This window comes from Salvelinus fontinalis, chromosome 13 (assembly GCF_029448725.1).
Source record: "Salvelinus fontinalis isolate EN_2023a chromosome 13, ASM2944872v1, whole genome shotgun sequence".
In the NCBI taxonomy this organism is placed as follows: Eukaryota; Metazoa; Chordata; class Actinopteri; order Salmoniformes; family Salmonidae; genus Salvelinus; species Salvelinus fontinalis.
Window position 1 is genome coordinate 51,769,031 of NC_074677.1, and position 13,894 is coordinate 51,782,924.

A 13,894-nucleotide genomic window follows, 5' to 3' on the forward strand; every position below is an offset into this window, starting at 1 on the left:
TCATTGCTGATCACAACTATATTCAGTTTTATTCTGCTTTATCTCAGGAGAATGGTGTTCCCCTTTCAGGGACTTCACAGGATCACGTAACAAGAGCATTTCCTCTTTCATAGTGTGAGAAATACGCTGTGATGTTGTTTTTAAAGTTTTGAAGATGATTATATCTAGACAGTACTGTTCATTTCCTAAACACAATTGGATAGCAGTCTCCTCTTGTTTCACTAACATTCTTTTAAGACAGAGTCCTTTTGTTGCTTGATCTTTTCCTGGTGTATCCAGATACTGCCCCTTGCACACATGATAAAGCTTGAATACTGACTATAGTGTATATGTGTATTTTGTGTTTCTGTAGCCGGAACCTTCTCTCAACATTGCCAAAATACCTGTTTAGCCTCCCCCTCAAAGTGCTGGTGGTGAGCAACAACAAGCTAGTGTCCATCCCAGAGGAAATTGGGAAGGCCAAAGAGCTGATGGAGTTGGTGAGCACTGGCCCAGAGCACATGAGTGCGTGTGTCTTTCCACATGTATTTGTGATCGATGTCCAGTAATTTGTAGGCCTCTGTATGACCGCCTGCTCTCGGTCTTCCCCCTGTAGGACATCAGCTGTAATGAGATCCAGGTGCTGCCCCCTCAGGTGGGGAGGCTCCAGGCCTTACGGGAACTCAACATCAGGAGGAACTGTCTTCACATGCTGCCTGAGGGTATGTAGCAGTTTACGTTCTCTCCCCTGGTCCTCTTCACTCTTTCTCCCTTCCCAACACCTCTCTGGAACCCAGAGCAGTGACAGATACCAACTACATAGGTTTACCGTACTCTCCCTATTCTATATCCAACCCCATGCCTTTTATGCTTTCTTTCTTTTTCTCTACTCCTCGCTCTCTCTCCAGAGTTGGCGGACCTGCCACTCACCAGACTAGACTTCTCCTGCAATAAGATCACAGAGATCCCTCCTGTCTACAGGAGACTCAGGCAGCTGCAGCACATCATCCTCGACAACAACCCTATGCAGTCCCCACCTGCACAGGTGTGTGTGTGTGTGTGTTCTTATGTGGCAACGTCTGTGGTAGTTTGTGCTGTACTTGAGACTTGGCGCTGCATGGGAATATCCGCTGCCATCTGGATGTGTATCAGGGATGTGGTTACAGTAACACACAGGTTAACCTCAGCTCGGCAATGTGCCTAGAACCTCCCCCCCCCAGCTGTAACAGTATTCATGAAATACCACCATCTCTGAGGAACAGTTGCACCATCAGTTGCGCACTTCATTTCATCAACTATTTGTGTGTTTCAGATCTGCCTGAAGGGCAAGGTGCACATCTTTAAGTACCTGAACATCCAAGCATGTAGGTTGAATAAGAAGCCTGACTCTCTGGACCTCCCCTCCCTGGGCAAACGCTGCCTTCCCCAGCCTCTGACCGACAGGTACACTCTTATATCATATCATACTACTACGTATACCGTACTACAGACAAGACAATAGACCATATGCATCATGATTGGTGTTACATTAAACTATAATGACAACTGGTATAACATATATTTGAAGATTAATGACACAGGTTCCATGTATTATGAAGTGCTTATGATGTCGTCATGATTGTGAATTTTGTTATCAATGTTCATAAACTTCAATTAATCTATTCAGTCTGCAACCCAAAGTTTGTAAGATTCTGGTTGAATGAAGCAGACGAGTCCCAGCGTACAAAAACCAAGTGTTTATTCACGAGAATGTTCTGAAGTCCATTATACAAAAACATCCATTTTATACTGGCTCCTTACACACTTACCTTCACACAAAAGGCAGATATCCCACACACACACATACAAGTTAAAATCTTAAACTACTCCTTGCTCAGACAGTCTGTGTTTTTCCACTACACAGATACATGGTTTAATCTGCAACATGTTTCATCATTGTCTGCAAGTCTAACAGTTTCTCCCCTCCACGGGCGGAGACAGAATGTCCTGTAAGGAACACAGTAGTACAACTTGTCTGACGATAGCTCCTCTTATCATTTGTTTCCCACTTGCAGCCTGCTTACGTACTAAAAAGGAACAGACGGTCCTTGATCTAATTCTGACTAAAACTACACACATCATCAGATTATAGTTTTATGAGTCTAATAAATTTCATACAATTATATGGTTTCAGGGTGGAATATTCTAATCATTACCTTTTAAGCATATAATTCCCTTATCAGACTCTCTCTTTTATTTCTGACTATCCCTTTATATGTCTCTGCAGCATGGAGGATTTTTACCCCAGTAAGAACCACGGTCCTGACTCTGGTATCGGCAGTGACAACGGGGATAAAAGACTGTCTACGACGGAGGTCAGAGTTCACACACTGTAGTCAGACTGTAGTGAGGCTTCGACTGTACGAAGCCTATTGGTGTGCGTTCAACCATGGCAAATTGATACTGCCCCTTTTGTATTTATTCTATAGTTAGTGCTTGACTTGGACTGAAGTAGGTGCCGGGACTCATTTTAGGTGCTGGAACATTACAATATTTTGCAGGAACTAAAACAGTAGAATATTTGAGGTGCCTGTACAATGTTCCTGTCAGCTCCGGCCCAAGTCAACCACCTTCTGTAGGACATGCAGACATGTTCAGTACACTCGTTTATGGTTCCCGCTCACTTACCTCTTAGGTTCCCTTCTCCTCCTCGTCCTTCCCTCTCTTCCTCTAGCCTTCTGACGATGACACCATCAGCCTGCACTCTCAGGTCTCAGAGACGGCCCGCGCCGACGCGCTCTCTCTCCTCTCCAAGATGGACTCAGGCAAAGGTAAGGCCTGTTTTTAGATGCAGTGGATTTGACTGTTAGGGAACAGTATTTGAGCAATATTGTGCTCAACTGGCAACAAGCACATAGTCTGAGGTTCAACCTGGTGTGTTGTGCCCGTAGATCAGGAACCCTATGACTTCATCGAGCCCAACCCAGAGGAGGATGCTGCCCTGTCTGAGGGGGACGGGCAGCAGAGTGGTGGACCCTACATCTCCTGTATAAAGGTACATCACAAGAAATCCATTGGGAGCTGTATGGCCACTACACGTGCACCACTAACTAGTCTGTCTTCCTCTGTCGAGCTATCCACGGGTGAGGTACTGTGCTACCACTGCCTGTTCCTTTTCCACTATTAGCTCCGGGGGATATAGGAGATTGTCAGTACAAGCTTAATCCGTGCTTAAAACGAATCATACCTTTCATCAAGTCATAAAACTTGCAATCCCATACCTGACATTCACAGCTCTTAAGTGCCCTAAATCAGGCAAAGAATTAAAGTACAATACATTAAAAAAATATATAAAAAAAAAAATGTTTATTTAACTAGTGTTTGGTTCTGAAAATATGAAATCTACTTCTTCATGTCACTGAGGGAGAGAGGGGAATGTATAACGTTTACATTATGTCCCGATATGTTAATGTTAGCCATCAGGGATCCTATGGGAGAAGACCCAGTCTGGTACGAGTCAACATGACAGCCGTGAGTTGGGGAGGAGTGAACACTTTGGGGCAGAGGTCAGGTTAGAGGAAGTGAGGAAGAGATAGATATCACTAAGGTTCTGTCTAGCAACAGAGATGCATTGGCTGTTCAGATGTGTAGGAGGAGACTCAGGGTTGAGTATCAGTGCTTGTGTGAATGTATTTTGTCTTATGCAGCTGTATGGACCCAATTGGTGAATAAACTTGGTTGGAGCTTTCCTAGTGTCCCTCGATTTCTTACTCTGACATTTAGAACCTAACACTAGGCAAGTCAGTTGAGAACAAATTCGTATTTACAATGACGGCCTACCAAAAGGCAAAAGGCCTCCTGCGGGGATGAGGGCTATGATAAAAAATAAATTATAATAAACAAATATAGGACAAAACACACATCACGACAAGAGAGACAACACAGCACTACATAAAGAGAGACCTAAGACAACAACATAGCATGGCAGCAACACATGACAACACAGCATGGTACCAACACAGCATGGTACCAACACAGCATGGTACCAACACAGCATGGTACCAACACATGACAGAAGCACAACATGGTAGCAGCACGAAACATGTTACCAACTTTGTTGGGCACAGACAACAATACATCACGCAAAGCAGCCACAACTGCCAGTAAAAGTGTCCATGATTGAGTCTTTGAATGAAGAGATGTAACAGTCCAGTTTGAGTGTTTGTTGCAGCTTGTTCCAGTCGCTAGCTACAGCGAACTGAAAAGACGAGCGACCCAGGGATGTGTGCGCTTTGGGGACCTTTAACAGAATGTGGCTGGCAGAACAGGTGTTGTATATGGAGGATGAGGGCTGCAGTAGTTTGGCAGCTGGGGTGAAAGAGGAGCGATTACGATAGCGGAAACCCAGTCTAGATTTAACTTTAGCCTGCAGCTTTGATATGTGCTGAGAGAAGGACAGAAGTATGTGGACACTGCTCGTCGAACATCTCATTCCAAAATCGTGGCCATTAATATGGAGTTGGTCCCCCCTTTGCTGCTACAACCGCCTCCACTCTTCTGGGAAGGCTTTCCACTAGATGTTGGAACATTGCTGCGGGGACTTGCTTCCATTCAGACACAAGAGTATTAGTGAGGTCGGGCATTGATGCTGGGCAATTACTCCTGACTCACAGTCGGCGTTACAATTTATCCCAAAGGTGTTCAATGGGGTTGAGGTCAGTGCAGGACAGTCAAGTTCTTTCTCACCGATCTCAACAAATCATTTCTGTATGGACCTCGCATTATGCACTGGGGCATTGTCATGCTGAAACAGGAAAGGTCCTTCCCCAAACTGTTGCCATAAAGTTGGAAGCACAGAATCATCTATAAGGTCATTGTATGCTGTAGCATTCATATTTCTCTTTCCTGGAACTAAGGGGCCTAGCCCAAACCATGAAAAACAGCCCTAGACCATTATTCCTCCTCCACCAAACTTTACAGTTGGCACTATGCATTCGGGCTGGTAGCGTTCTCCTGGCATCCGCCAAACCCAGATTATTCTGTCGGACTTCCAGATGGTGAAACGTGATTCATCACTCCGGAGAACACGTTTCCACTGCTCCAGAGAGTAATGGCGGCGAGCTTTACACCACTCCTGCCGACGCTTGGCATTGTGCATGCTGATCTTAGGCTTGTGTGCCACTGCTCAGCCATGGAAACCCATGTCATGAAGCTCAGAACAAACAGTTATTGTGCTGACGTCGCTTCCAGAAGAAGTTTGGAACCCTGTAATGAGTGTTGCAACTGAGGACAGACGATTTTTAACGCGCTTCAGCACTCTGTGGTCTTGTTCTGTGAGCTTGTGTGGCCTACCACTTCGCGGCTGAGCCGTTGCTGCTCCTAGACGTTTCCTCTTCACAATAACAGCACTTACAGTTGACAGGGGCAGCTCTAGCGGGGCAAAAATTTGATTATCTGACATGTTGGAAAGGTGATATCCTATGCCACATTGAAAGTCACTGAGCTCTTCAGTACAGGCTGTTCTGACTTGCCTAGTTAAATAAAATGTAAAAAACGTGCCATTCTACTGCCAATGTTTGCATGGCTGTGTGCTCGATTTTGTACACCTGCCGGCAACACCTGTGAGCTGAAATAGCCAGATCCACTAATTTGAAGGTGTTTCCACATGACTTTTGCCATGTAGTGTAGATTAGTGCGTTTGTGGAGTCGTCACAGAGCTGGTGTCGGCCTGTATTCTGTTCATATATACTCTGTTACAAATGTACATGTTAAGCATCGTTGATTGAGGAGGTGAATTATTTAATCCTGCTGCGTCAGGAGGGTTGGCCAGGTCCGCAGTCTGAAGTGCTAGATATCCTGTATGGTGGCTAGTGCCAAGCTGAGGGGAGCTAAATGTTATCGCCTATCTATTTCTGCTTTATGCATGGTGTCATACTATTAATGAAGTGTGCATATTTATGAAATGTCAATGGGGTTACCTTATTGTGGTTATTGATGATTTCAAGTATGTATTTTGATCGTGTATTTGTGATTGGTCGGAAGTGGTTTCTTCCAAGGTGAAGGCCGTGTTGAGATGTAATTAAACCCTGTCATTTCATTGTTGGGCAGAGAGAGACAGGGTAAGGCTGGAATGCTGCCATTGGTTTCAGGCGTGATTGGGGTTTGTTTGATTTATTGAGCTCAACCTTTCTTTGATTTATTTTCAGTTATTGTTTGTTTGTGAAACCTGTCTACGTCCTGTTTGTTTAATTGTTTGTACAATTATACGTAGCGTACAGTTTGCCACTCCTGCACTGTAAATATATGTCCAGCCTGGACATTGTACTTCCTCTTCTTGTTGCCTCCTCACTGAAATCTCCACCAAAAGGATGGCCTCCCTTACAAATGGAATAGGCAAATAGATCATCTTGTTAGTTTTTTTGCGGGGGGGAGGCTTGTGGAATAAGCCAAGGCACAGCGCTTAAAGGCCAAATGAAATGTGTCTCGGCCTGACTTGGATCGATAATGAAAAACAGGCTTGTGATTGAACCTGGATAGTAGTCTAAGGGTTTACACATCTTGTTATAAACTGGGTGGTTCGAGCCCTGAATGCTGATTGGCTGACAACCGTGGTACATCAGACCGTATACCACGGGTATGACAAAGCATGACTTTTTACTACTCTGATTACGTTGGTAACCAGTTTATAATGTCAATAAGGCACTTAACAATATGGGCTGTATCCAAGCATTCCGCGTTGCGTCACACATAAGAACAGCCCTTAGCCGTGGTATATTGACCATATACCACACATCCTCTGGCCATATTGCTTAACTATAACTTTTTTTTTTTTTAATTGCTTTTATTGAATTAATGAATCTGACTTTTTGTTCTGTGTTTCAGGAATTGGAGAAGGTTCTTAACAAGTCACACCAAAGCAAAGATAAGGAAAGCTGGAAAGAAGAGTCTGGGTAAGTCCTCACTACACGGATAGACAGGAGGAGGAAGGGCAGAGAATTCACCTTCAAGTTATTTAAGTTTGAACTGAAATAATATTGATCTATCAGTCTCCTTAGATCATTTATTTACAACCCTGGTTAATGTACTGTAGGTGAGTTGATACTTAGCAGCTAGATGATAGCAGTAGTGAAATAACAATAACAACAGGCCGGGACAGTAGACCTGCTGAGAAGGCTGTCGTTGGATAGCTGCCGCTATAGTTTGGCCACATTGTGAGTTCATGATATTACAGTAAGTGTGAAGCAGTTGGCGTAGGTTTCTAACTGTCATGTCCCTGTGGCCTGCAGCTCTGATAAAGATCAGCTAGCTGAGGAGGAGGAAGAAGAGGAGGAGGAGGAAGAGCTGAAGGAGGTGCTGGACCTGAGGAAGATTGCCGTCCAGCTCCTGCAGCAGGAGCAACAGAACAGGTGAGAGGCTGACCTCTGACCCCCATGGTCGTTCCCTCCTCTCTGACGTCACCTCACTCTGATCCCTGCTCCTAGCTCCATATCTCTCTGTCCTCTTTGCATCTGCTGAGCTCAGCATCCCCCACCTTCACCTCTGCTCGCGCTCTCTCACTCCATCCTTGACCCCTTATCAGTGAAAGGGCAGGAAGATCCTGGGATGTTCTTGGAGGAGAGGGCTGGGAGGGGGAAGGACTCTTCTTTTCATTCTACAAGACAGGAAAGAAAAGGACTTGATTTACAACCTTGACAGTCATGGCTTTCTGACTGGTTATTGGGGTTCTACCCATAGTTATTAGGTTAACAATAATCAATTGTCAGCGTGAGCCAGCCATAGCTGTTGCAGACAGCAGGCGATACGTGAAGAGTGCACGTTATCATTTCTCTTGCATTGGGTCCTTCTATACACTCTCAGAAGAAAGGGTTCCAAAAGGTTTATTCGGCTGTTACCCATACGAGAACCCTTTTTGGTTCCAGGATGAACCTTTTTGGTTCCATGTAGAACCAACCCTCTGTGGGAAAAGGGTTTGCCTATAACCAAAAAACAAACTGTTCTTCAAAGGGTTCTCCTGTGGGGACAGCTGAAGAACCTTTTTAGGTTCTAGATATAACCTACTTTTTCCAAGAGTGTATTACCTGTATTTTATCCATTGTATGCGCAGACCTTAGTTCCTTTCCAGACATTTTACTACTCTTCTTTCTCCTGAAGTTACTCCATCACCCCGCTCTAACTATCTCTATTCCTGCTCTGCATCTAACGGACCTCCCTGTCATTGGCTCCCCTCTTCTCTCCTCTTATTCCCTCCCTGCTTCATCCATCTCCTGCTCCTCCACCTCGCCTCTTCCTTGGACCTGATTGGTGCACACATGATGTGTGGCTACTAGACGACGGTCCTTAATTTGTAGAGCAGAGAGTCTAATTCATCGAAGGAGGGTTGCCGGCCGTGCACACAGGTAGAGACAGATGTGAGATTGTGAAAGTTTAAGGAGGTGGATGTATGTATAGAAAACTAATGTGGTGTCTGTTAATTATAATAGTGAAAAATGTCAAGCTGGAGAATTACATGCATGTTTCTGTGCCTTGTGAGATGAATGCACACCCTTAGATAGATTGTCTGTTGTTCTCCAGTTCTTAAATCTACCTGAACCCATACCATGTCATGACTGCCTGAACACATTGTGTCTGCAGAGAGAAAATGGAGAGATGGTACTAACCACACCTCTGTCTACCTGTCCAGGTTCCTTAGTCACTCTGGCAGCTCCGGCAGCAAACAAAGGTCCCCCTCTCAGGCTATCCGCAGGTACGTACAGCACAGCTTTACCTAAACGCATTACTCCTGCCCGTTACACTCTAAGACCTTGGGTCACTTGCATAAAACTAGCCGGTTTCCTGGGCGCAAGTTGAGCCTAGTCATAGACTCAAAAGCATGCCAACATCGAAACTGTCCCCATGACTCGTGTTATAGGATCTTGTCTCAAAATACAGTGCATTCGGAAAGTATTCAGACCCCTAGACTTTTTCCACATTTTGTTACATTACAGCCTTATTCTAAAATGTATTAAATAATTGTTTTTCCTCATCAATCTACACACAATATCCAATAATGACAAAGTGAAAACAGGTTTTTAGAAATGTTTGCACATGTATTAAAATGGAAAAAAGAGCAACCATATTTACATAAGTATTCAGACCCTTTGCTCTGAGACTCAACATTGAGCCCAGGATCATCCTTGAGCTGTTTCTACAACTTGGAGTCCACCTGTCGTAAATTCAATTGATTGGACATGATTTGGAAAGGCACACACCTGTCTATATAAGGTCCCACAGTTGACAGTGCATGTCAGAGCAAAAACCAAGCCATGAGGTCGAAGGAATTGTTTGTAGAGCTCCGAGACAGGATTGTTTCAAGGCACAGACCTGGGGAAGGGTACAAAAACATTTCTGCAGCATTGAAGATCCAAAAGAACACTGTGGCCTCCATCATTTTTAAATGGACGACGTTTGGGACCAGTAAGACTCTTCCTAGAGCTGGCCGCCCGGCCAAACTGAGCAATCGGGTGAGAAGGGCCTTAGTCAGGGAGGTGACCAAGAACCCGATGGTCACTATGACAGAGCTCCACAGTTCCTCTCTGGAGATAGGAGAACCTTCCAGAAGGACAACCATCTCTGCAGCACTCCACCAATCAGGCCTTTATGGTAGAGTGGCCAGACGGAAGCCACTCCTCAGTAAAAGGCACATGACAGCCCGCTTGGAGTTTGCCAAAAGGTACCTAAAGACTCTCAAACCATGAGAAACAATATTCTCAGGTCTGATGAAACCGAGATTGAACTCTTTGGCCTGAATGCCAAGCGTGACGTCTGGAGGAAACCTGACACCATCCCTACGGTGAAGCATGGTGGTGGCAGCATCATGCTGTGGGGATGTTTATCAGCAGCAGGGACTGGGAGACTAGTCAGGATCGAGGGAAAGATCAACGGAGCAAAGTACAGAGAGATCCTTCATGAAAACCTGCTCCAGAGCACTCAGAACCTCATACTGGGGCTAAGGTTCACCTTCTAACAGGACAACAACCCTAAGTACACAGCCAAGAAAATGCAGGAGTGGCTTTGGTACAAGTCTCTGAATGTCCTTGAGTGGCCCAGCCAGAGCCCGGACTTGAACCCGATCAAACATCTCTGGAGAGACCTGAAAACAGCTGTGCAGAGACTCTCCCCATCCAACCTGACAGCGCTTGAGAGGATCTGCAGAGAAGAATGGGAGAAACTCCCCAAATACAGGTGTGCCAAGCTTGTAGTGTCATACCCAAGAGGACTTGAGGCTGTAGTAATCGCTGCCAAAGGTGCTTCAACAAAGTACTGACTAAAGGGTTGGTACTTATGTAAATACTTATGTAAATGTGATATTTATGTTTTTTATATTTTTTTAATAAATTAGCCAAAAAAATGAACAAAAACTCTTCTTTTTTTTAAGGGGTGGATCAGCTTAATATTGCAGAAAGAATGTTGCTTCCATCAATGTAATTGTCTGCATCATTTCCAATCCCACATATATTTTTGGGGTAAATATATATATCCATATACATACACGCATGCATACATATACACATATATACATACACATACCTATATAGTCATACATACTTTTTTAAGAATATACCTTTATTCCCCGCAAACCCTACCACCCTTCCCCCAATTGGAGTAAACTAATACACTTAGGCTTTTACTTTCAGTTTATACATCTTATACACATTTTACAGACACAATCTATTTTACAATAGTTATATTTAGTTTGTTTTTAGTCCTTCCTCTATTTCTGATGTCCATCCAGTTTGATTTATATTTGTAACTGTGCTATTTCACAAAAGTTCTGAACTTATACACATTTTACAGACCCCATATGTTTTAAATTGGTTATGTTGTTATTAGTCCCACCCTTCAGCTCCATTCAACCCCTCCCATCTCTCTCTCTCAACATCATCCATTTTGGATTTCTATTTGCCATATATTTTTCAACTGTGCTGTGATGCTTCACAAAAGTACTGAACCTTTCTATTCTCATAGCTTCTACAGATTGTAAATTAAAAATAAACATTTTTGCTAAAAATAATTATTATATTATTGATTGATTGACTGTTTTTTTCTTTGTCGTTATGTGGTATTGTGTGTAGATTGAGGGGGAGGGGGGGACAATTCAATCCAGAATAAGGCTGTAACATAACAAAATGTCGGGAAAAGTCAAGCGGTCTGAATACTTTCTGAATGCACTGTAGCTATAACTACGAGTAATTACATTTTACATGTTAGACATTTAGCAGACGCTCTTATCCAGAGCGACTCAGTAAGTGCATACTTTTGTTTTGTACTGGTCCCCCGTTGGGATTTCCAACCCACAACCATAGCGTTGCAACCACCATGCTCTACCAATTGAACTACACCAAATCAAGTCAAATGTTATTGGTCACAGATGTTATTGCCTGTGTTGCGAAATGCTTGTATTCCTAGCTCCGACAGTGCAGTAGGATCTAACAATTCACAACAATACACACAAATATAAAAGTAAAAGAATGTAATTAAGAAATATATCAATATTAGAATGAGCAATGTCTGAGTGGCATTGACTAAAATACAGTAGAATAGAATACAGTATATACAAATGAGATGAGTAAGCAGTATGTAAACATTATTAAAGTGACTCGTGTTCCATTATTAAGGTGGCCAGTGATTCCATGTCTACGTAGTAAAGGTTCAATTGTCTCTCTGTTGTTATTGATTGTTGGCTGCCCTCGTGATGACACACTGTCCAATAAATGAGGGTATTGTCCATGAAGGTAAATACGTGTGACTGAGTGAGTCAGTGTGTTTTCCTGTCTCTCTCCTAGTGCCTCTCTGGATGAAGGGAGCAGTGGCACGGCAGTGCTGAGTGGGCAGGTAAGGACTTACTGCCCTTCTCTGTTTTCTACAGGAAACATGCTACTCATTCTTCCCATTTTGTGCGAGTAATACTACATCATGGTCGTGTTTTCAGTTCCACTGTGTCTGTGTGTGAGGCCTTGGTTTTGGTGTCTGGGTTTCACTCATGTTGTTCACCTCTCTCTGCCTGTCTCTGGAAAGGACCCTGACTTCACAGACGACGACGTCGCTTTCTCTGAGGTCCCCCATTTTCATTCGTGCCTTTTGTTCCCTCACCCTCATCACCGTCCATGTGAAGACGTGGCTGTGTGCATGTTAGCCTTTTATAACTGAGTGACGTAGGGAGAGGCTTTAGGTCAATCATCTCTTTAAATTAAGTTCTAGTGCTGCTAAAGCCAAGGGGGTTTTGTCTATTATTGCATTGCCATTTGGTTAATACAGTGTCCAGTATCTTGACCTGGTTCTCTCTCTCTCTGCAGCCCTCCTCTTCATGCTCCTACGATGGCAGCCTGAAGTCCGAGTCAGACACGGAGCCAAAGTGGCCAGAGGTTCCACCTGTACTCAACCAGAACGAGGAGCGCAGGAGGAACAAGTATCTGAGGAAAGATTATCTGAAGGTAGGAGACCATGGCTACCACATTGCACTCTGAATCCCATGATGTTGATTTCTATATGTATTTATTAAGTGTCCCCATTAGCTGTTGCCAAGGCAGAAGCTACTCTTCCTGGGGTCCAGCAACATTAAGGCAGTTTTATATACAATTTGAAATATTACATGATGTTACATTTCATAACACTTTTCACAACACATTAAGTGTGTTCCCTCAGGCCACTACTCTACTACCACATATCTACAATACAAAATCCATCTGTACGTGCGTGTCTTATCATGTTTAATGTGTCTCTTCACAGTCCCCATTGTTCCCCACTGTGTATTTTAGTTTTTACATGTTTAAAAAAAAATCTGATTCTACTTTCTTGCATCAGTTATCTGATGTGGAATAGAGTTCCATGTAGCCATGGCTCTAAGTAGTACTTTGCGCCTCCCATAATCTGTTCTTGACTGTGAGACCTCTGGTGGTATGTCTTGTGGGGTATGCATGAGTGTCCAAGCTGGGTGCTAGTATTTTAAACAGACAGCTGGGTTCATTCAGCTTGTCAACACTTCTCATAAAAACAAGTAGTGATGAAGTCAATCTCTCCTCCACTTTGAGCCATGAGAGGTTGACATATATGTCATTAATGTTAGCACTCCGTGTACATTTAAGTGCCAGCCGGGCTGCCCTGTTCTGAGCCAATTGTAATTTTCCGAGGTCCCTCTTTGTGGCATCTGACCACACCTGTAGTCCAGGTGCGACAAAACTAGGGCCTGTACGACCTGCCTTGTTGATAGTGTTGTTAAAAAGGCAGGCAGAGCAGCGATTTATTATGGACAGACTTCTCCCCATCTTAGCTACTGTTGTATCAACATGTTTGATCACGACAGTTTACAAACCAAGGTTACTCCAAGCAGTTTAGTCACCTCAACTTGCTAAAATTCCACTTTATTAATCAGAAGTTTTAGTTGAGGTTTAGGGTTTAGTGAATGATTTGTCCCAAATGCTTTTAGTTTTTGAAATATTTAGTACTAACATATTCCTTGCCACCCTTTCTGAAACTGACTGCAGCAACTTCTTCGGGATCGGTGTTCCTTCCACGGAACGGTTGAGCTAACGTAGGCTAATGAGATTAGCATTAACAAGAACATTTCCCAGAACATAGACATATCTGATATTGGCAGAAAGCTTACATTCTTGTTAATCTAACTGCACTGTCCAATTTACAGTAGCTAGTACAGTTAAAGAATACCATGCTATTGTTTGAGGAGGGTGCACAATTTTGAACATGGAAAGTTATTAAGAAACAAAAGAGGCACATTTGGGCTGTCTTGAAACAACATTTTGAACAGAAATGCAATGGTTCATTGGCTCAGTCTAAAACTTTGCACATACACCGCTGTCATCTAGTGGCCAAAATGTAAATTGCACCTGTGCTGGAATAATACATTATCAAATTTTATTAGTCACTTACACATGGTTAGCAG

General features: G+C 43.5%; 1 protein-coding gene across 1 annotated transcript in view; it reads left to right on the forward strand.

Moving 5' to 3' along the window:
• LOC129868950 (leucine-rich repeat and calponin homology domain-containing protein 2-like) overlaps positions 1-13,894 on the forward strand; it is a 79,439-nt gene that overhangs the window by 43,781 nt on the left and 21,764 nt on the right. Inside the window, 13 exon segments of the mRNA XM_055943326.1 lie at positions 353-479; positions 596-701; positions 888-1,024; positions 1,292-1,422; positions 2,246-2,333; positions 2,693-2,789; positions 2,910-3,013; positions 6,841-6,908; positions 7,245-7,364; positions 8,639-8,701; positions 11,781-11,829; positions 12,013-12,051; positions 12,291-12,428. Coding sequence (XP_055799301.1) covers positions 353-479; positions 596-701; positions 888-1,024; positions 1,292-1,422; positions 2,246-2,333; positions 2,693-2,789; positions 2,910-3,013; positions 6,841-6,908; positions 7,245-7,364; positions 8,639-8,701; positions 11,781-11,829; positions 12,013-12,051; positions 12,291-12,428 — 1,267 coding nt within the window.